Genomic DNA, 23,941 nt, shown 5'->3' with positions numbered 1-23,941 from the left:
TTTTGTACTGGTTGAAGCCTGATTTGTGGCCCAGTATGTGATCTCTTCTGGAGAATGTTCCATGTGTACTTGAAAAGAAAGTATATTCTGCTGCTTTAGGATGAAATGTTCTGAATATATCTGTTAAGTCCATCTGGTCCAGTGTATCATTCAAAGCCATTGTTTCCTTGTTGATCTTCTGTTTAGATGATTTGTCCATTGTTGTGAGTGGGGTGTTAAAGTCACCTATTATTGTGTTATTATTAATGAGTTTCTTTAAGTTTGTTATTAATTGATTTAGGTATTTGGCTGCTCCCAAGTTGGGGACATAAATATTTACAATTGTTGGATCTTCTTGTTTATTATGATATGGTGCCCTTGTTCATCTCTTATTAACAGTCTTTGGTTTAAAATCTAGTTCGTCTGATATAAATATGGCTACTTCAGCTTTCTTTTGATGTCCACTAACATGATAAATGGTTCTCCATCCCCTCACTTTCAATCTGGTGGTGTCTTGGGTCTAAAATGAGTCTCTTGTAAACAGCATATCAATGGGTCTTTTTTTTTTTTTAATCCATTCTGATACCATATGTGTTTTGATTGGAGCAGTTAATCCATTTACATTCAGAGTAATTATTGATAGATATAAATGTAGTTGTCATTGTATTACCTGTAAAGTCACCATTCCTGTAGACTGTCTCTATTCTGTCTAGTCTTTGTTGCTTCTGGTCTCTTTTTCCCTCAAAGGGTCCCCTTCAGCATTTCTTGCAGAGCTGATTTGTGTTCATGAACTCCTTTAGTTTTTGCTTGTCTTGGAAACTCTTTATCTCTCCTTCTATTCTGAGTGACAGCTTTACTGGATAAAATATTCTTGACTACATATTTTTCCCATTTAACACATTGAATATATCATGCCAGTCCTTTTTGGTCTTTCAGGTTTCTGTAGACAGGTCTGCTGCTAACTTTATGTGTCGACCCTTGTAGGTTGAGGACCATTTATCCTTAGCTGCTTTCAGAATTTTCTTTATCTTTGTATTTTGCAAGTTTCACTATGATATGTCTAGGTGTTAACCTGTTTTTGTTGATTTTTGAGAGGAGTTCTCTGTGCCTCTTGTATTCGAATGCCTGTTTCTTTCCCCCAGATTAGGGCAGTTCTCAGCTATAATTTGTTCAAATAAACCTTCTGCTCCTTTTTCCTACTCTTCTTCTTCGAATTCCTATAATATGGGTATTATTGCACTTTATGGGATCGCTGAATTCCCTAAATCTACCTTCATGATCTAGTAGTTTTCTTTCCCTCTTCTTTTCAGCTTCATTATCTCCCATAATTTTATCTTCTGTATCACCTATCCACTCCTCTGCTTCTTCCATCCTCACTGTGATTACATCCAGTTGGTTTTCCATCTCAGTTATAACATTTTTTAGTCAGCCCGACTAGTTTTTAGGTCTTTTATCTCTGCAGGAAGGGTTTCTCTGGTGTCTTCTATGCTTCTTTCAAGCCCAGCTGTATTCTTATGCCTGTTGTTCTAAATTCTTGTTCAGATATATTGCTTATATCTGTTTTGAGAAAGACCCTGGCTATGATTTCTTCATCTTTCTTTTGGGGAGAATTCCTGTGTGTTTCATTTTGTATGTTTCCTGTTCCTGAGAGTAAGGGTATATTAAGAAGGGGTCATACACTGCCCAGGGCCTGGTACTTCAGTAAGTGTTTCTAGTATATGTTGTGTGCACTCTGCTGTTGTGTTTTGGCTATTCTTTTCCACAGGTCAGTCCTATGCAGAGTTCCTCCTTGCTTACAGTGAGGAGTGTTTGGGCCTTTAACTAGGTGTGCTTTGATTTGTTTCTTAAGATAAGCCTGGTAAAGAAAAGAAAAAAACCACCCTGATCTGAAAAAAAAGAGAGAAAAAGAAAAGGAACAGCAATAACAACAACAACAAAAAAAAACCAAACAGACAAACAAGAAACTATAAGCCTGATTCCAAAGAAAAAGAAAGCTGGGAGGGAAGACACCTGATCCAAAAAAAGAGAAAAGGAAATGAAAAAAAAAAAAAAATCAAGAAACAAACAAAAAACTATAAGCCTGATTCCAAAGAGAAAAAAAAATTAAAAAAATAAAGAAGGCTGGTCCTAGTTCCACCAGAACTGAAGCTGATGCTTTGGAGCACTCTGTGAACAGTGAACTTGGTGCTTCTGGGGGAGCGCCTGCTGCTCTGCCTCACAGTCAGATCTGCCTAGTAATCATGAACTTGCAGGGTGGGGGCGGGTGGGGTTTGTTATAAATGGCTCCCACCTCCCCTGGGGGTGCTGTGTTTCTCATTGAAGTCTGACTGTGTTGGTGGCAAGGGAGAAAATGGTGCCGCCTCACTCTCTCCTCCCAGGACAGGGGATCTTGCATCTGCTGCTGTTCAAGAAGTCCTCACAAAAGAGTAAACAATCTCTGCTCTTGTGTCCCAGGCTTTTGTCAGATCCTTGTTCTTGGGGCTGTTTGTGTGCCTGGCACCACAGCTATCCCGCCTTTTATCTCTGGTGTGCAGCTGGGATTCAAAACTCCAAATCTTAAATGACCTGTCATGGTGTGAACCTGCTCCCCTCCTCCAGGAGAAAGCCTCGCTTGTCTGGTGCTGTTTCATCCCAGAAAAACAGTCACACACCTTTACAGGTGCCCAAAGCCTATGGTAAAGCACAGTGAAAGGCTGCGATCAGGTTATCTGTCCTTTGCGTGCACCTCTGTCCCCTGCAGATGAAAGGCCACTTGATGGCACCTGCAGGGTCTTTTGTCCTTGGAGAGTCAATATACCCTCTTCCAAATGTACTCCGGGAAGGGGAATGTTTTCTCCCAGTGTGACCCAGAGGATCCCTGCACCATGCTTTCCACCCCCAGGCCTGAGCTGTCCTTTTCCTTATGTCCACTATGGCTTGACTCCAGGGAAAGTCACTGACCTTTAAACCCTCAGAATTTGAGCTCCACACACTGCTTGCAGAAATTTGCAATGCTCATTTCCTTTCAACTCCACAGTCAGTGGTTTTGGGAGGTGTTTTTCTTGTGCAAAGCTAACGGGGTACTCTCTCTCTCTCTCTATTCTCTCTGCAGAAAGGGATCCCTCCCCACCGCAGCACCATGGCTTTTCTCTCCCCAGATCAAGTCTACATGCCTCATACTTGCCATATTCTCTCCCTTTGACCATGTAAATCATTCTCCCAATCCTCAGATTGATTTCCTGCGTGTGCCAAATGATTTGATGTTAATCTGGCTCTGTTCGAGGGATGAGGCAATCCCAGGGTGCTCCTGCTACTCCTCCATCTTAACTCCTTTCTCCAGATGCCCTTTTAAACTGCAGCTTTAAACTAATCTGCTCATGGTCCCTCAGTCCTATATTTCTCACTGCAGTTCACAGTATCAGGAGTGGTGGTTCCCTTTGTTACTGTGTCTTCATCTCTCTTGCTGTTCTCTGTGTGGTCTATCTTTTGAAGCTGTTAAGTCAGCCCTCAGTTATTCTTTGGAGGAAATTGCTTTATAAATAGGTGTGGATTTAGTGTGTCTGTGGAAGAGAGGAGTTCAAAGTCTTCCTATGTTGCCGTCATAAACTATATCAGCTTGGCCTGAACTCATTTGTCTTTCAGAACTTTGTGATTGTACAAGCCATCAAAAATCACATGATCATCTCAAGAGATGCAGGGAAAGCATTTGACAAAATTCAACATCTACTCACGATAAAAATTCTCACCATAGTGGATATAGTAGAAACATACCTCAAAATAATAAAGGCACATATGACAAGGTGACAGCTAACATCATTCTCAATGACGAAAAGCTGAAAGCTTTCCCTCTGAAATCAGGAACAAGGATGTTCACTCTTGTTGCTTCTTTTCAACATAGTAGAAGTCCTAGCTAGAACAGTTAGGCAAGAAAAAAAAAGAATCTAAATGGAAGGAAGTACATCTGTCTATTTGCAGACGACATATTACATAAGAAAATCCTGAAGACTCTGCCAAAATACTGTTAGAACTAATAAATGAATTCAGTAAAGGGGTGAGATGAAATAAATATACAAAAATCAGTTGTTTCTATATATTAACAATGAACTATCAGAGAAATTTGGAAAACAATCCCATTATAATTGCATCAAAAAAGAATAAAATACTTAGGAATAAATTTAACCAAGCATATGACATATCTGTACAGTAAAACAATAAGACATTGATGAAAGAAATTGAAGACATAAATAGACATTTCATGCATGGATTAGAAGACTTAATATTGTTAAAATGTTTGTACTATCCAAAGGAATCTATAGACTCAATGTAATCCCTATCAAAATTCCACAGAAATAGTAAAAGTAATCCTAAAAATTGCATGGAACCATATAAAACTCTGAATAGCCAAAGCCATCTTTAGAAGGAAAAATAAAGATAGAGATATACTCCCTGACTTCAAACTATGTTACAAAGCTATAGTGATGAAAACAATATGGCATTGGCATAAAAAGAGACCCAATTAATTCAATAGACCAGAAATAAGTGGTCCATGCTTATATGGTCCATTTATGACAAAGGAACCAAGAATATGTAATGGGGAAAGGACAGTCTCTCCAATAAATGCTGTTGGGAAAATTGAACTGCCACATGCAAAAGAATGACACTGGACCAGTATCTCACACCATACATGAAAATTAACGCAAAATGAATTAAAGACTTGAATGTAAGACCTGAACCCACAAAAGAAAACATAGGTGGTAAGTCTCTCAACATTGGTCTTGGCAATGATTTTTTAGGTTTGACAACAAAAGCAAAGGCAATAAAAACAAAAACAAGTGGGACTGTATAGCAAACTAAAAAGCTTCTGTACAGTAAAAACAACTATCAAAAAAAATGAAAGGGCAGCTTAGGGAATGTATTCACAATCATATACCTGATAAAGGGTTCATATCCGAAATATATAAAGAACTTTTACAACTTAATAGCAAACAACCAAACAGATTTAAAAGTGGACAGAGGATGTATGTAGGCATTTTTCAAAGGAGACCTACAAAAGGCCATTAAGTACATGAAAATGTGCTGAATGTCACTAATAATCAGGGAAACACAAATCAAAACCACAATGAGATCACACCTATCAGAATATCTATCATCAAAAGGACAAAAGATAACAAGTATTGGCAAAAATGTGGGATAAAGGGCACTTTGTACACTATTGATGTGAACATAAATTGGCACAGCCACTATGGAAAACAGTATGGAGGTTCCTCAAAAAAATTAAAAATAAGATTACCATATGGTCCAGCAATCCCACTTCTGGGTATATAGCCAAAGAAAACTAAAATCGTCTTTGAAGAGATGTCTGCACGCCCGTATTTATTGAAGCATTAATAACAATAGTTGAGACATGGAAACAACCTAAGTCTCCATTAATGGTTTAATGGATAAAGAACTGATGGTACACATGTACGCTGGAATATTTTTCAGCCTTAAAAAGAGAGAAATACTGCCATTTGCAACAATACTTACATGTAGAATCTAAAAAATCTGATCTCATTGAAACAGAACATATTGATGATTACTAGAGGTGGGGAGTTGGGGTTAAGGTGGTCAAATGGTACAAACTTCTATTTATAAGTAAAGTTCTGGAAAGGTAATATACAATATGATGACTAGTTAACAATACTGTGTTGTGTATTTAAAAGTTGCTACTAGGGTGGCTCTTAAAAATTTTCATCCAAGAAAAATTATAACTATGTAGATGGATATTAACTAAACTGATTGTGGCAAACATTTTACGATAGATGTATGAAATCATTGTGTTTTACACCCTAAACTGATACAATATTATATGTAATCATATCTCAATAAACTAGAAAAATAGGCTTTTGATATTATCCAAAAATATATATTGTAGATTTGATTTGCTGGCATTTGTTACAGACTTTTGTGTCTTTTTAATAAAGACTATTGGTCTCTAGTTTTATTGTTATGTCGTATCTTTTCTGGTTTGTTATCAGGGTAAGACTAGTTGCATAAAACGAGATAAGTTTTCCTTTCTCTTCTATTTTCTGAAAGATTGTGTAGGCTTCATATTATTTATTTCTTAAATATTTGATAGAAATTATCAATAAGCCAGCTGGACATGGAATATTATTTGAGAGGTTATAAATACAAATTCCGATTTTTCATTAGTTATAGTGTTATTCAGATTCTATATTTCCTCTTGGATCAGTTTTGGTAATTTGTATCTTTCAAGGAATTTGTGCATTTTATCTAGGTTATCAAATTTATTGGCATAAAATAGTTCATACTATTGCCTTATTATTTTAGTTTCTGTAATATCTGTTGCATTGTCCCTTGTTTTATTTTTAATATCATTAATTTGTGTCTTCTTTTTTTTTGGATCATTACAGCAAAAGGCTTGTCAATTTTATTGATCTTTTCAAGGAACTAATTTTGGTCATAGATTTTGAGAAATATTGCTTGTCAGCTTTCTATATCATTGATTTTTCTGTTCTGTATTATTTCCTTTATTCTAATTAATTTGGGTTTAGTTAATTCTTTCTTGCTGCATAAGTTTTAAGTTGAAGCTGTAAGCTTTGATTTTATACTTTTTAAAAAATTATAATTATAAATTTATTAATTATAAATTTAATTATAAATTATAAAATTATTTAAACTTAAATTATTAAATTATTTAAATTATAATTAAAATATAAATTGAAGTATAAATTTAAAGTATAAATGAAACACTGCACTTCGTTTCACAAGTTCTGATATATTTTCAGCATCATTTTGTCCAAGATATATTCTTCAAAGATTTTATTTAATTGAGAGATAGAGTGAGTGAGAGGGAGGGAGAAAGCCCAAGCCAGGGGAAGAGGGAGAAGCAGGCTTCCCACTGAGCAGGGACTCTGACACGGGGCTCTATTCCAGGACCCTGGGATCATGACCTGAGCCGAAGGCAGATGCTTAACCAACTGGGCCACCCTGGAGCCCCTGTCCAAAATATTTTCTAATATCCCTTGTGATTTCTTATTGATTATGATCTATTTTTTAAAAGATTTTATTTATTTATTTTAGAGAGACGGAGAGAGCAGGTAGGGGGAGAGGAAGAGGGGGAGAGAGAATCTCAAGCAGACTCAGTGCTGAGCACAGAGCTGGATGCAGGGCATGATAATACAACCCTGAGATCATGACCTGAGTCACAATCAAGAGTGAGTGGCTTAGCCAGCTGAACCACCCAGGTGCCCCATAGTTTGTTTTTAAGTATGCTATTTAATTTCCCTATAGTTTGCATGGTTTAAATTCTTATAAATTTATGGGAGTTGTATGGGCCCGCATACAGTCTATCTTCATGAAAATTCAATGTGTGCTTGAAAAAGAATATCTTTTCTTGTGTTTTTTGGTGTAGTTTTCTATAAATGTCAGTGAAGACTGGATGATTGACGATGTTCAGATGTTTTGTTTTTCCTACCTTTGAAGGGTCTCTACTGAGTGTTCCCTACCTTTAACAAGGTCTCTCTAGCTGACGAACTCATGAGTGATTTCCAGCCATGTGTAAACTATGAAAATTACTTGTTTTACAGCTTCCCAGTAATTGTATTTTCCCCAGATGTTCTTTACTTATCTTCATGATGTTTCACATTACACAGGTACAGGTTAATACTTGGCCAAAAACTCAAGAGAGCCCTATGTGAATTTCGGAAGGCATTGTTTTATGTGTAGCTCTGACATTTTTTCCCACTAAATTCTAACCACTCTGGCTTCTTTGAACTCTCATCTTTGTAACCTTGATCATTGAGATTACTGGACTAATATTTTGGATCTCAACACTATTCCACAGTCTGGTACTTTCTTCCATGCAGAAACAGAGATAGTAAGGATTAGTTATTTCGTTTCACTTCTCACATGAATTACAGTCCAACACTGCCTGTTATTCAGTGTCTGAACATAGTTGTTTCATGTTTTTTTGCTCAGTTTTCTAATTATTTATAGCATGAGTATAATTATGGGCCTTGTTTCCCTCACATGGCCAGAGCCGAAGTATCTGCTTGCTCTTTCTTTTCATTTCTTCTTTCCTTTCTCTCTTTCTGTCTTCCCTCCTTTCCTTTTTTCCCTCCCTCCCACCTACCTACTTTCCTTCCTTCCCTCCCTTTTTCTTTCTTTCCTTCCTCTCTTTCTTCACTTCCTTTCCTTTTTAAGAAATTAATTCTTCCTTTTAGTGCTATTTAACACAAAGGAATAATTGTCAATTAATACATTAGATAACACATGTTTCCTCTGCTATTGTATGTGTTTGTTTTCCTAAAGGGCTGACTGCAAGCTATGTGTACATGTTCATGCTGACTGACAGGCTTCACTTTAAAGAATTAGGTAGGTTGGGTCTTTTGATGCCTGTGCTTGGAGCTTCCTAGGACCTCTACTGATAAGATCATATCCAATCTTTTTTATAGCCTTCCCCTGGGGATATTCTGGACCATTTTCACTGGTCTGATTTTTCCTTTAAAATTGCTATCACTGGTTTGCTCGTGGCTTTCTGTCTTATTCTCAGCCTTCCTGATTTATTCCCTTTAATACTTCCACACCATCATTTCCATGGAATTTTTTGAAAATTTTATGACAATCACTTATGTTATTTTAAAAAAAGGTAAATTAAGTTTTTACTGATTAAAATACACCCACTCCATCTCTATGGCTTAATGTCTGTTGAAGGAGTAAATAACCATCTTGATATAAATCACTTAGAAGTGAATGAAAGCCTAAAAATGATTCAGATTATTTCAGCACCATCTGGTAATTGGATTTTATTTATTTTACTATGACTTTGCTTGAGGTGCTGTAAAAATACAGATGGTCCCCAACTTAAGATGCTTTGACTTGATTTTTTTGGCTTTACAATAGTGTGAAACTGATACGCATTCAGTAGAAACTGTACTTTGAATTTTGATCTTTTCCCAGGCTAGTGGTATATGCAGTATGATAACTTCTCATGATACTGGGCAGAAACAGTGAACCACAGCTCCAAGCCAGCTACACAGTGTTGGGGATAAACTCTCAATACACTTACAACCATTCTGGGGTTTTTTTGTTTTTTTTTTTTTTGTTTTTTTACTTTCAGTACAGTAATCAGTAAATTAAATGAGATATTCAACACTTTTTTGTGAAATGGGCTTTGTATTAATTTTTCCCAACTATAGGCTAACGTAAGTGTTCTGAATATGTTTAAGGTGGACTAGGCTAAACTATAATGTTAGATAAGATATGTGTATTGAATGCATGAGATTTATATTTTCAACTATGGGTTTATTGGTACATAACCCCACTGTAAGTTGAGGAAGGTCTGTAGTCATTAACTTAAAAAAAAAATGCTTGGGCTGTAGAGCCCAAGAGATACAAGTAGTACCACAGACTCAGAATTATACTTTTGCTCTATGACTGAATTTGATTATATATATGTGTATGTATATATAAGTATATATATACACACACACACATATATATGGTAGACAAACTAAAGTTTGTTGTTACATTTGTGGCTGGTTTGTCCATTTTTCTGATAGGTACAAGAGTAAACCTCAGGATGACTTTGAAGACCCCAAAGATGTTCAAGCCATCAAGGAGGCCCAGTTGTATATGGGAGACTTCAATCTGAAGACAGCCCCAGACTATAAGATACCTGAGCACATGAGAATAAATGCTGCCAAGAAGGAAGAGGAACTGGGACACCTAGACTCCATGGTACTTACCCACAGCTTTCATGACAATGAGAGGCACCCTGAGTTTTTAAGGGAATTCTGCTGAAATCACCCATTTCACTAGATGGTCTATAAGGATATATAATTATAGAAATTTAGAAGTGGGAAAGTTCTTCATGATTATTTAGAATGCCTTCTTTTTACAAATGAGGAAACTGAGGCCCATAAAGGACAAGAGATTTGTCCATGATTATTTAGCTAATATGGCAGAACCAGTCTTCAAGTTAATTACTTGGCTCAATATGTTTCATGGGTGAAAGTACTATATTTTATAGACTTTGAATTTCTGAAATTCAAACATGTCCTTGTTGGATATAGTTTTTGGCTGCTGTGGATTGCCAAAGACTTAGGGGAAAGGCCAGCCATTGTTTAGCCTTTTTCTTTTTTTAGGACTTACACATTTTGTAGGTGTCTCAATAATAACAAATTAACATATTCCTTTTTAAAAAATTTTTCTGCATTCTGCCAAACTGCTTCCAATTATCCTGATTTCTCATCTGCATTTTCCTACTAAAGTCTCCTCTCCCTGTCATAGTAATTCCTTAATTTGACGGACAAGTAACTTTTCACACATTGAGACTCAGAGGGTATCTGAACTACCATTTTGAGACTTGGGTGTATGGTCACCTACTATGGCCATGCAGCTTGCACGTCACAAGGCATCACATTGAAAAGAGTGCCAATCATACCACAGATCTAATATATTAGAATAGTTTATATTTTTCTGACAAATGAAAGTAAAGTATCTTGAGAGTCTTTTTCAGTTTCACCAAAGATGCAGTACATACCAGCAGTACAAAGGATCCTGTTATGACAAATTATGTCCATAAATAAATTTTCATAGTTCATAGCTATGCCTTTCTGTTTAAGCAGACATTTTGAACATTTTCTTAGTGACCATATAGATTGTTTTTCTAGCTGTTCATCTAAGGTAATTCTTGATTCATTTATCATGTTCCATCCATCGTCATAGAGAAATATTTTTTGACTACAATTTGCCAGGCATCCAACCAGAAATTTCATAATCTAGGTAGAGATGATGAATGGGTATGATGTCTTGAACTACATTACACTGAAATCCATCTTATTAAAACAGCAGCATAAAATAACGTAGAGCACACTATTTTACAAGTCAGATCAGAATTCAGTTCCCATCTCTGCCACTTAATAGCCATGTAAACTTTGCTGGTCTTGTAAATTTCCTTAAGCCTCGGTGATATTATTTGTAAAAGGGGTATTAATACCAATTAACAATATAAGACCCATCTAGTCTACCTCATAAAGTTAATGTGAAGGTCCCAGTCAATAAATGGTCATTACAATGATGACTAAATTAAAAATCACTGAAGTATCAAGTTTTTTTGGAAATAGCATATTATATATTCCCCTTCCTTGTGGTCAGTGTTGAGATATGTGTGGTATTTGGAAAATTAAGAAGAAAGTGTCAGTGTGTAAAGAGGGTTCCTCAAAGAGGTGAGACTGACAGTCATCAGGCTGGCTTAGGTTTGTTCGTTTAAGCTTAATTCTCAGTCCTCCAGGTGCTTCAAAGAGGTCTCCTCATTTGCATAGGTACTGGATTTTGAGTTTACATAATGCTTTAAACGTTTATTAAGTATGTAGAACATCTCCATTTTGTTACAGTGTTCTTGCTTTATAGGTAGTAATCATTCAGGTAAGTTTTGTAAGGCTGCTTGGAGAAGTGCCTTTTTTTTTTTTTAAATATAACATTCAGTGTTATGTTAGTTTCAGGTATACAGTATAGCGATTCAACAAAACTATACATTACCCAGTGCTCACCACAGTTAAATGTCATCACCATTTGTTACTAAACAACATTACTGCGATCTTATTGACTATATTCCCTATGCTGTACTTTTCATCTCTGTGACTTATTTATTTTCTAACTACAGGTTTGTACCTCTCAATTCTGATCTGTTTCACCCATCCCCCACCCCACTTCTGGCAACCACCAGTTCTCTGTATTTAAGAGTCTGGTGTTTTTGTTTGTTTGTTTCTCTTTTGTTTCTTAAATTCCACATGAGTGAAATCATGTAGTATTTGTCTTTCTCTGAGTTATTTCTCTGAGTTATTTCTCTGAGTTATTTCACTCAGCATAATACACTCTAGGGCCATCCATGTCGTCACAAATGGCAAAATCTTATCCTTTTTATAGATGAATATTTCATTGTATGTATACACCACCTCTTCTTTATCCATTCATCTGTGGATGGACACTTGGGTTGCTTCCATATCTTGGCTATTGTAAATAATGCTGCGGTAAACATGTGGGTGTATATATCTTTTCAAATTAGTGTTTTCGTTTTCTTCAGGTAAATACCCATAAGTGGTATTGTTGGATCGTATGGTAGCTCTATTTTTAATTTTTTGTGGAACCTCCATACCATTTTCCACCGTGGTTGCACCAAATTACATTCCCACCAATAGTGCACGAAGATTTCTTTTTCTCCACATCCTTGCCAACACTTGTTATTTCTTGTCTTTTTGATAACTAGCCATTTGATAGGTGTGAGGTGATATCTCATTGTTTTGATTTGCATTTCCCTGATGATTAGTGCTATTGAGCACCTTTTCGTGTGTCTGTTGGCCATTTGTATGTCTTCTTTGGAAGTCTATTCAGGTCCTCTGCCCATTTTTTAATTGGATTGGTTTTTTGGTGTTGAGTTGTATAAGTTCCTTGTATATTTTGGACGTTAACTCCTTATTGGATACATAATTTACAAATATCTTCTCCCATTTACTGGGCTGCCTTTTGATTTTGTTGACTATTTCCTTTGCTATGCAAAACATTTTTATTTTGGTGTAGTCTCAACAGTTTAGTTTTGCTTTTGTTTCCCTTGCCTTAGGAGACCTATCTAGTAAGATGTTTCTATGGCTGATGTTAAAGAAATTACTGCCTATGTTTTCTTTTAGGAATTTTATGGTTTTAGGACTCACATTTAGGTCTCTAATCCATTTCAAGTTCATTTTTGTGTATGGTATAAGAAAGTGGTCTAGTTTCATTCCTTTGCACGTAGCTGTCCAATTTTTCCAGCACCATTTGTTGAAGAGACTATATTTCTCCCATTGTGTATTCCTGCCTTCTTTGTTGTAGATTAATTGACCATTTAAGCATGGGTTTATTTCTGAGTTTTCAATTCTGCCCATTAATCTATGTGTCTATTTTTGTGCCAGTACCATACTGTTTTGATTACTACAGATTTGTAGAATATCATGAAATCTGGGATTGTGATACCTCCAGTTTTGTTCTTTTTTCTTAAGATTGCTTTGGCTACTTGGGGGTCTTCTGTGGTTCCATATAAGTTTTAGAATCATTCGTTGTAGTTCTGTGAAAAATGCTGTTGGTATTTTGATAGGGATTGCATTAAATTTGTAGATAGCTTTGGGTGGTATAGATAGTTTTAACAACATTAATCCTTCTAATCCATGAGCATGGAATATCTTTCCATTTATTTGTGTCTTCTTCAGTTTGTTTCATCAATGTTTTATAGCTTTCAGAGTACAGATCTTTCACTTCCTTGGTTAAGTTTATTCCTAGGTATTTTATTCTTGTTGGTGCATTGTAAATTGTTTTCTTAATTTCTCTTTCAGCTATTTTGTTATAAGTGTATAGAAATGCAACAAATTCCTCTATATTAATTTTGTATCATGCAACTTTGTAGAATTAATTTACCAGTTCTTATAGGTTTTTGGTGGTCTCATGATTTTTCCAATATATAGTATCCTGTCATCTACAAATAGTGACAGTTTTATTTCTTCCTTGGATGGAAGTAAATATGGATGTCTTTTATTTCTTTTTCTTGTCTGATGTTGTGGCTGGGACTTCTAGTACTATGTTGAATAAAAGTGAAAGTGGACATCTCTGTCTTGTTACTGCTCTCAGAGGAAAAGTGACCAGTTTTTCACCATTTAGTCATGATGTTAGCTGTGGGTTTTTCATATAAGGCCTTTATTATGTTGAGGCATGTGCTTTCTAAGCCTACTTTGTTGGGAGCTTTTTTTTTTTAATCATAAATGGATGATGAATTTTGTCAGATGTTTTTTTCTCCATCTATTAGGATAATCATATATTTTTCATTCTTTCTCTGGTTAGTGGGATATATGACATTGATTAATTTGTGAATATTGAACCATCCTTGCACCCCTGAAATAAATCATACCTGATTGTGGTAAATAATTTTTTCAATGTATTGTTGATTTTGGTTTATTAGTATCTTATTGATTTTTGCATCTATGTTCATCAGACAAATTGGCCTGTAGTTATTATTTTTATAGTGGCTTTGTCTGGTTTTGGTATCAGGGTAATGCTGGCCTTGTAAAATGTACCTGGAAGCTTTCCTTCCTCTTACATTTTTTGGAAGAGTTTGAAAAGTATAGGTATTAATTCTTCTTCAAATATTTGGTAAAATTCACCTGTGAGTCCACTGGTCTGGACTTTGGTTTTTTGGAAATTTTTTGGTTACTGATTTAATTTCATTGCTAATAATTAGTCTGTTCAGATTTTCAATTCCTTATTCAGCTTTAGGTTGTATGTTTCTAGGAGTTTATTAATTTCTTCTAGGTTAAACAACAATTTGTTGGCATATAATTTTCCATAACATTCTCTTACAATCTTTTTGTATTTCTGTGGAGTTAGTTGTCATTTCTCCTCCTTCATTTCTGATTTTATTTATTGAGTCCTCTCCCTTTTTCTTGATGAGTCTCGCTAAAGGTTTATCATTTTTATCTTTTAAAAAACAGCTTCTTGTTTCATTGATCTTTTATTGTTTTTTTAAATTTGTTTCTATTTCATTTATTTCTGCTCTAATCTTTATTATTTTATTCCTTCTGTTAGCTTTGGGCCTTTTTGGGTTCTTTTTCTAGCTCCTTTAGGTGTAAAATTTGGTTCTTTATTTGAGCTTTTTCTTGTTTCTTGAGTTGGCCTGTATCACTATAAACTTCCTTCTTAGAACTGCTTTTGCTGCATTCCAAAGATTTTGGACTGTTTTTCTTTTTCCTTTCTGTTCTTTTTTTTTTTTTTTTACTGCCTCTTTGATTTCTCAGTTGAGCCATTCATTATTGAGTAGCATGTTATTTAACCTCCATGTATTTGTGTTCTTTCCTTGCAATTGATTTTTACTTTCATACCATTGTGGTCAAAAAAGATGTGTGATATTTCCATTTTTTTGAATATATATTAGGTCCATCTGGTCTAATGTGTCATTCAAAGCCACTGTTTCCTTGTTGATTTTCTGTCTGGGTGAGGTATCCATCGATGTAAGTGGGATGTTAAAATCCCCCACTACTATAGTATTACTGTCAATTTGGAGAAGTGCCTTTGATCCTTTTTTTTAAACCTGTATATTTATGCAAAGTAACTCTTAATAGCCTTTGGACCACCTCATTGCCTAATTGTACACAGGATTAGGGTTCCATGTACCTGTAGGCTCTGGTAAGAGCATTTTGGAAACAGCTGGTAATGAGGGGGCAATGGACCACTATGGCTCCTTGGGCTTGAAGCAGGGGGCATAGTTTGGCTTAGAAAAATGGAGAAGGAGCCAAGAAAGTATCCTGTAATCTCTGGGTGTGCATGATACAGAAATTCAGCATCATGACATTGCCTGCACAAGGAGTAACAGGAATAATGTGGCCAAAATGCAGAATAAAAATGGGCTAAACTTTGGTTGGCCCTAAGTGGGCAACCCTAATGTGTCTAAGCCCGTAGAATTTGAGTTTCCATCAGGGATAGACAGTCGTATGTATATGTTCCTCGCCAAAGATGACCTTCCCCTCTCTAGGCTCTGGCTGAGTACAAGCCTTCAGGAAGGACTTCCCCTGGTTGGTCAGAAGAGGACAGCAGAACCGAGCCCTACAAGCCAGCTGAGGGATACCAGAGGTCACGTCCATGCTGTCTTCCTCTTTTGGAGAAGCTAAATGGAAAACAGCCTAAAAGCTAGAGAAAAGAGTAACTTAGTAGTGAATAGAAATGATCAGATAATTTTTTTTTCTTGGATTTTTGTTAGGCCTACCAGTCAAGGGACCAAAATCATATTTCAAACGTCCTTTGTGAATCGGTTGTCATTTTGTTTCCTTCTGTTCTTTCTCTCAGGCCCATTCAAAGAAAAAGAACATGAACAAATGTATCCTCTCTCTTCGTGACCTTAAAGTGGCCGTCATTGAGGAGATACAGTGCCTGGTTCAAGAACTGAAGGACATCCAGTCAACTCTTCACGTATCCAAGCACATTCCTATTCCCCAAGTCCCCCAGATACACCCGGAAGAAGTTCCAGAAAAGAGATTTCAGTATGATGAGGAAACTCTCCTAAATTTTAAGCGACAGCAGATGAAGATTCAGGATGCAACGTCCTCCCAGCTGGAACAGGGAGGATCTGCAGGCTCGGGTGGAGGATTCTTCAGACTCTCTTCTAGAAAGGATGGTGATTTGACGACAAGAGATTCGTTGTCTAGATCATCAAAGGCATCAGCGCTCTGTGTAGATACTGCAAAGTTATTGGAATTTGAAAAAGCAGATCCAATTGATATAGAGCTGGAGATTATGAAAAGGGATGAGATTAAGTACTTGTACATGCAACAGTATTTAACCAACAGGGTAAGGGATGACACTGCCTTTTTAAAGCTGAAGGGAGGAGAGCAGAGAAGGACGACATCTACTTTCTTATTTACTGATTTAAATTTTCTCTACGATAATCTTTTCTAAGCACTGATCGGCCCACAACTCCCTGAAGGCTTAGCTTCCTCCCCATCCCTGGCCTTCTGATAATGACTGTGCTCTGTCTGAGAACTTGACAGTCTTAAATGTTTTGCTTTGGGAAAAGTTAAGAATTAAGGGCAAATCCATGTTAATTGGCATCTAAATGAAGTCTCGGTAAAGGGGAAGTGATGGAGCAGTTTTCAGATGATGGATGGAACATAATTTAAAAACCTGCCAGAGAAAATGGGGCACCCTCTGCTTTCTACATCCTCCTCTTTCTCTAATGTGTCATTTGCCTCATTGGTGGGAGTGGTCATGGTGATGGCTGGCTTCAAAGTTGTTCTGGACCTGGAACGGCACCTTTTTTTTATTTCTAGGAAACCAATCCAGGTTGGGGCCAGTTGTACAGGAGGTGCTCTGAATCTGGAAGGAAAAGGGCCTTTGCTCCCTCCTACCAACCGTGTAGAACTCCCCTCCTCAGTGTCTGTCTGGCTCCACCCTGTGAAGACACCCCCTCGAGCTCCCCAAATGTATTCTTCACTCATTTTCTCTACTTCGTCCAGCCTTGCTTTCTCCCCCTTCCTGCTTCTCCCCACTCCCGTTCCTCACCCCCATTCTGAATTTTGTATTTGCTTTCTCCTTTGCTATTTCCTCCCACCTGCAATGATTTCCTCTCAAATGTGAGTCATCATGCAAAACTCAGCCTAGTTCCAAACCTTCTCCAGAATCTTCTGTCCACATGACATACTCTTCTTTTGGCTAACATCCAATTGCACCTATAACCGCACCTCATGTTTTCCACTTATCTTTCTTGCTGTTTCATGTGTGTTAACTTTTTAAATTGAAGTATAACCAACAAACAGTGTCATATTAGTTTCCGGTGTACAATAGAATGATTCAGAAATTGTGTACATCACTCAGTGCTCATATGTGTTAGTTTTGTCTAGCAAATTAGATTACACAGTTCTTGAGAGAAGGGCCACATACAATCATCTTTTGATTCCCCTTCAGTGTCTAGAAAATGCCAGACATATAGTAGATATTCAATAAAATGTTTGATTGGTTTAATGGTAACTAATTTATTTATGGTATCCACTTAACACATGTATTGGACGTTCTTTGTGCAGGAACAGTGCTAGGTAGGTAGCAGGGATGCAATAATACTTGAGCCAGATATATTCTCTATCCTCATAAAGCTTACAGGCTATCGGGTGAGTGAGAGCAAAACAAGTGTGAGCCTTACGAACTTAAACACCTATGTGGTACGGTTTCGGGATGGTGTTACACTGAATATAGCCCTGCCTCAAAATTTAAAAATAATTCAAACTTGTTGAAAAAACATTAAAGAGGAGACCACTTAGGCTACAACTATACATAAGTAAAAGTTTAAATTTTTTCTCCTTTTTTTTTTTCTTAAGCTCTCAAATCTTTTAGCAGTAGTTTCAGTGTCCCAAACACACAGATCTGTTCCTTTTCCTCAGCCACAGGCCGGGCCCTCCCTCATCGCAGGTCCTTGACTGCTGAGGCCCCCCATCATGCACAACCCAGTGACAAACGTGGAATGGTTTGTCTTCTACCTACTGTCCTAGTTTTCTCAGGAAAACCAGCCCCTGGGACTGTTTCTCATCTCTTCATTGCCTTTGGGATGGGGTGAGGGAGAAGCTGTATCAAAATCAGAGCAGAATTGAGCCTTTAAAGTTATTGAGATGGCAGGGGGAGAAGGTCTAGACCAGGACTTGGGATACTTCGTTCTCAACCCAGCTGTGTCACAAATTAAGTCACCTTTCGAAATGTTTGAAAATTTTCAAAATCAGAAGTTGAGAGGAATATGTCATGCTTCCTGTATGAAAGGCAATGTAAAGACACCATGGGGTAAAGTAGAGGCAGATAGAAACACTACGCACAAGGAACTCCTAGTCTCTGATTTAAACCGGATAGTACAGCAAGAAGGGCATTCTCGATTGATGGCTTAATCGTGGTAAAGAAATAGCTGGAAGGACTAGTAGTTACAGAATCCCTACCACTTAATAAATTTATATAAATTTTATAACATTGATAAATTGATTTATAGGACTACACACATACATGGGAGCCCATGTAATTCTTTCTCCATAATAGCAGTATACCGAGAAAATGCTTTCACCTAAACAAATTAGGATTGTTAGATAGTTTTAAAAGTATACTTACCTTTCTTAACTTCTAACATACCGTCAAATCTTTTTCCACCTCAGATCAAAGAACTGATAGTCACTTTTGATGCAGAACTCCGTCTCCTGAGGCATCAGAAACTGAAACTAGATACTCAGATGAAATTATCTGACCTTCACCATGTCACATTATTTCAAGAAATGCTTCTCCTCAAGAATTTTGAAAAACAGGAGAATGTGCTTCAAGAGCGTGTTAATTCATTAGACAGAGAAGAGCAGGATATGCAGGTATGAACGGGCAGGAGAATGCTGGCTGCCTGTGTCCTTCAGTAATGGAGGCGCGTGATTCTGTGTTTCCTTCTTTATCTTCTCAATTTCCCCTGTTGTTCTAGTCCTCCTCTCTTGTCTTTCGTCTCTCCACCTCCCCCACCCCAAACCCCTCTTATTCTTGCTTGCTCTGCTTTTGGTATGCTTGGTCAGAGAGGAGTGAACCAGATTTTACAGTGAATTTGATTTGATGTTGTATATGGTAGGAAAATAAGTTTTCAAAAGTGAGCCTTCTATTTAGTTTACAAATTTCAAAGTATTTTTTATTGTCACTAGCTATCATAGAAAGTTGAGTTTTGATTATACATTACCCTTATGAACATACTTGGAAAAGAAGTTGGCTGGTTTCTCAAATATGGTAGCTAGTTTAATGGTAATATGTAATTGAGTATCATAGGAAAGTAAGTTTCTTTGTTTGTTATATGTATATTAAGTTTAAAGAGATAAATGATACCATCCAACTTTTGCCTTGAAGGAAAAAGGATTCCATCAAATAGATATTACATACTGAAGAGTCATATCATTTTTAAGGTATATCTGCTGCAAGGAGAGATGAGGTGTCCTTTTGTTTTAGTTGTCATGTATTCATATGAAAAACATCTTTTGTTTTTGAGACCACACATGCAAAAATATTAGCTGACAGTAAAAAATTCACTTAATTTTGATTTTGGAGGAAGCTAAACATTAAAAAGCTGACCTTACCGATTCTGAACTTAACTGATTTTTACAAGAGACTTAAAAAATTTTAACCAAATAAATGGATGGCTCTGCAAACATCAGAAATGTAAACTTCTATGAAGAAGGTTAAAAAAATGTTGTGGGGGCGCCTGGGTGGCACAGAGGTTAAGCGTCTGCCTTCGGCTCAGGGCGTGATCCTGGCGTTGTGGGATAGAGCCCCACATCAGGCTCTTCCACTATGAGCCTGCTTCTTCCTCTCCCACTCCCCCTGCTTGTGTTCCCTCTCTCGCTGGCTGTCTCTTATCTCTGTCGAACAAATAAATAAAATCTTTAAAAAAAATGTTGTGAACTCTAATATACATTGTTCTCTGAACCTGGCTTATCAGAAATACTTTCACTTATTCCTGTTTTTGTTCATTTAGTGGAAAATAAATGAAACTCTTAAAGAGATGGAAGAGAAAAAGAATGAAATTGCCAAGCTCCAGGACCAAGAGAAAGCACTCTATGCTGGTTTCCAAGCAGCCCTTGGAGAAAACAATAAATTTGCTAATTTCCTCATGAAGGTCCTCAAGAAGAGGATTAAGAGGGTGAAGAAAAAGGAGGTTGAAGGAGATGCTGGTTTGAATTTCTTTTTAACATATGATCCTATTTTTTTCTCATTCGCATGAAATAGAGAAATAACTAAGGGCATATTTGACCCCTTTTGTTCCTACAACATGGACAGTTAGAGGTTCTGTGGGCTTGAAGGGCAGAAGGTATAAACCAGTATGTCTCTAACCCTATGGAGTTAATTTGTGTGTGTGTGTGTATCTGGTCCGAGACAGCTTAGGGTAGTTTCATGTAACAAGCACGTCTTCTCTTGTGTTTATTTGCTAACTGAATGTCATCTTTGGCAAAATATCTCTTCATGTCTTTTGCCCACGTTTGAATAGGACTTTTTGCTTTTGTCCTCTTGAGGTTTAAGCGTCCTTTGTATAGTTGTCTAGGCACTAGTCCTGTGTCAGACAGGTACTTTGCAAATATTTTCTTCCATTGTGTAGCTTGTTTTTTCATTCCCTCAACATGGTCTTTCAGAGAGCAAAATGTTTTATTTTTGTTGAAGTCCAATTTATCAGGTGTTTTATGGGGTTTTTTTGTTGTTGTTATTGTTTTTTTTGGCTCTTGCTTTGCTGTCAAAGTCTAAGAACTCTTTGCCTAGCCCTAGGACCCAAAGATTCTCTACTATTTATTTCTAAAAGTTTTATAGTTTTACATTAAAGCCTGTAATCCATTTGGGCTTAATTTTTATGTAAGGTGCGAGACTTAGATCAAGGTCTTTTTTCCCTTCTGTGAATGTCTAATTGCTCTAGCACCATTTGTTGCAAAAGCTTTGTCCCATTGGATTGCTTTTGATCTTTGTCAAAAACCACTTGGGTGTATTTGTGTGATCTGTTTCTGGGTGTTCTGTTCTGCTGATCAGTTTGTCTAGCTCCCCACCGGTACTGTAGTCTTGATTATGGAGGCCATTTAGTTCTGAAGTCTGGTCAACTAATTCCTCCCATTTTATTCTTCTTTCTCAGAATTGTTTCAGCTATTCTATTTCCTTTATCTTTCTATATTTTAGAATAATTTTTTTGTATCTAAAAAAAATCTTGTTGAAATTTTAATAGCCATTGTGTTAAACTTTTATATCGGTTTGGGGAGAATCTGCATCTTTGTTGAGTCTTCCAGTGAGTGAACACAGTATGGATTTAGAGCTTTGACTTCTTTCATCAGCATTGTATCATTTTCAACATGCAGTTCAGGCTCATGTTTTGTTAGATTTATACCCAAGTATTTCCCTTTTTTTTTTTTTTAAAGATTTTATTTATTTATTTGACAGAGAGAGAGAGACAGCCAGCGAGAGAGGGAACACAAGCAGGGGGAGTGGGAGAGGAAGAAGCAGGCTCATAGCAGAGGAGCCCGATGTGGGGCTCGATCCCATAACGCCGGGATCACGCCCTGAGCCGAAGGCAGACACTTAACCGCTGTGCCACCCAGGCGCCCCCCAAGTATTTCCCTTTTTAAGTGACTAAATTTTTATTATTTTTTTTTTTCAGAGAAAGAGCAAGCAAGTCAGGGGGGAGGGGTAGAGGGAGAGGGAGAGAGAGATTTTCAAGCAGACTCACTGCTGGCTTGATCTCACCACCCTGAGATCAAGACCTGAGCTGAAATCAAGAATCAGATGCTTAACTGACAGATCTACCCAGGTGCCCCTTAAGTGATTTTTAGTGCTTTTTTTTTTTTTGTGGTAGAAATATTTTATTAAAATCTCACACAAAGGCCACCTGGGTGGCTCAGTCAGTTAAGCATCTGACTTAGGCTTAGGTGGTGATCTCAGGGTCCTGGAATCAAGTCCCACATCAGGTTCCTTGTTCAGAGGGGAGTCTGCTTCTCTCTCTCCCCCCACCCTCCCTCTCAAATAAATAATAAAATCTTCTAAAAATCTCACACAAAATCCTAGAAAATAAAGGAAATAAGTGTACATTAATATAATTTTAGAGTGCGATTTTGTTTTTAATCTTGGTGTCACACATTCACACTAGTATATAGAAATACAGTTGCTTTTCAGATGTTGATCTCCTATCTTGTGACCTCACTTATTAGTTTTAGATGTTTTTGATAGATTTCTTGGGAATTTCTATGTAGACATAATTTTATCTGCAAATAGGTTGTTTTATTTCATTCTTTCTGATCTTTATACCAATTTCCTCTTACTGCCTTATTGCACTGTTTAGAACATCCAGTACTACGTGGAAATAGAGCGCTGGGAGCTGACATCCTTGCCTTATTCACAGTCTGAGGCAGAAAGCATTTAATCGTTCACCACTAAGTATGCTACCTGTAGGTATTTTTAGATACTCTGTCAAGTCGAGGAAGTTCCCCTCTGTTCCTACTTTTCATAAGTTTTTATCATGAATGGGTGTTGAATTTTGTCAGATGTTTTTCTGCATTGATTGATGATTGTGATTTTTTTTTCTTTAGCCTATAATATGGTGGGTTACATTGGCTGATTACTAATCATTGAATCAGACTTACACCCTTGAAATACTGCCCCCATGGTGTATAATTCTTTTTATATATTGTTGAATTCTATCTGCAGATATTTTATTAAGAAATTTTGTGTCTAGGAGCACCTGGCTGGCTCACGCGATAGAGCATGCAAATCTTGCTCTTGGGGCTATGAGTTCAAACCGCATGTTGGGTGTAGCGCTTACTTAAAAAAAAAAAAAAGGAAAAGAAAAATTTTATGTCCATTTACTCATGAGGATCATTGGTCTTTAGCTTGCTTTTTCCTCTTTTTTTGTGATATCTTTGTCTGATTTTAGTATCAAGATAATATTAGCTTCACAATGTTGAATTAGGAGGTCTTCTCTTCGATTTTCTGGAAGATAATGTGTATGGTAGTAATTCTTTAAATATTTGGTAGTGTTCTGCAGTGAAACTATTGGACCACAGATTTTTTCCTGTGATGTTTGGTTAGGGTATTCTCTAAAAGTTTTGTCTTGCTAGGCCACCTCTTTCTTGGCCATTTGGCTAGAGAGAGTAGGCTCTGGTTGGTCCATTTTATATCTGCACCTACTGCTGTTTCCATGTTGCTGACTTACTCATTTCTAAGTCTGAGATCTAGGAGGCAAAAAAAAGACCCAAAAGCTAACCACAGTGTTGTTCCTTAGATTCTGAGGTTCATATTTAGTCTGCTTTCTTTCCATTTTTCAGAATCTTATGTTTGTTCTACATATAATGTCCAGGTTTTAGCTGTATTTTGCAGGAGGAATTTGAAAAAAAAAATCTAAATGTCTTCCTGAAAACGGAAATCTATGTAGGAATTTTGAAGTCTGATTTTAAAATTTGGTGATTTATTTCATGAGGTGGTACAGATCACTTATAGTAATTTTGAGATCTGAAATTTAAGGAATCTTCTAAAGTATGAGGTCCATCTCTTATTTCTAATTCAGTGTTGCATAAAATAGAAATTGCCAATTGGTGATCTGTGGTTCATGGACGGCTTCAATGTGTTTAAAAAAAAAATGGGGTAGAACTGTGAACCAGAGGTCTTCAGTTCCTTATCTGAAACTCTTGGGGGTAGATGTGTTTTAGTATTTTTTTTATCTTTTATATTTTATAAAAGATATTGTGTATGACACTGTAAAAGAAAAAATACATTCATGGCCCTTGTTAAAGAACAATAAGGCGACTTTATTCAGGGGCATCCCTACAATGGGATTTTATAATGGGGGAGAGAGATCAGCTCAACTCTCAATACAACAAGGACAAGAAGGGATTTACAGCCAAGGTGCAGGGTGGGAGTCAGTGGATGGAAAATTACTAAGAGGTAGGATAAT

The 23,941-nt window shown here is 36.8% G+C and overlaps 1 protein-coding gene and 1 long non-coding RNA gene across 6 annotated transcripts in view; one reads left to right on the top strand and one right to left on the bottom strand.

Moving 5' to 3' along the window:
- Positions 1 to 18,663, bottom strand: part of LOC117801916 — a 44,140-nt gene extending 25,477 nt beyond the window's left edge. Inside the window, exon 1 of the long non-coding RNA XR_004624738.1 lies at positions 18,613 to 18,663. This is a non-coding gene — a long non-coding RNA (uncharacterized LOC117801916). The remainder of the gene's footprint in view (positions 1 to 18,612) is intronic.
- Positions 1 to 23,941, top strand: part of CFAP44 (cilia and flagella associated protein 44) — a 143,976-nt gene that overhangs the window by 105,232 nt on the left and 14,803 nt on the right. For 4 of the 5 annotated variants that reach the window (XM_034658557.1, XM_034658567.1, XM_034658577.1 and 1 more), the window contains 4 exons: positions 9,522 to 9,699; positions 15,823 to 16,323; positions 18,657 to 18,860; positions 20,000 to 20,195. In XM_034658557.1, coding sequence (XP_034514448.1) covers positions 9,522 to 9,699; positions 15,823 to 16,323; positions 18,657 to 18,860; positions 20,000 to 20,195 — 1,079 coding nt within the window. Of the gene's footprint in view, positions 1 to 9,521; positions 9,700 to 15,822; positions 16,324 to 18,656; positions 18,861 to 19,999; positions 20,196 to 23,941 lie in introns of those variants that run through there. The other variant, XR_004624728.1, reaches the window with a different exon arrangement.

The sequence above is a fragment of the Ailuropoda melanoleuca genome, chromosome 1 (assembly GCF_002007445.2).
Source record: "Ailuropoda melanoleuca isolate Jingjing chromosome 1, ASM200744v2, whole genome shotgun sequence".
Lineage (NCBI taxonomy): Eukaryota > Metazoa > Chordata > Mammalia > Carnivora > Ursidae > Ailuropoda > Ailuropoda melanoleuca.
This window is presented reverse-complemented; position numbering and strand designations above follow the sequence as displayed.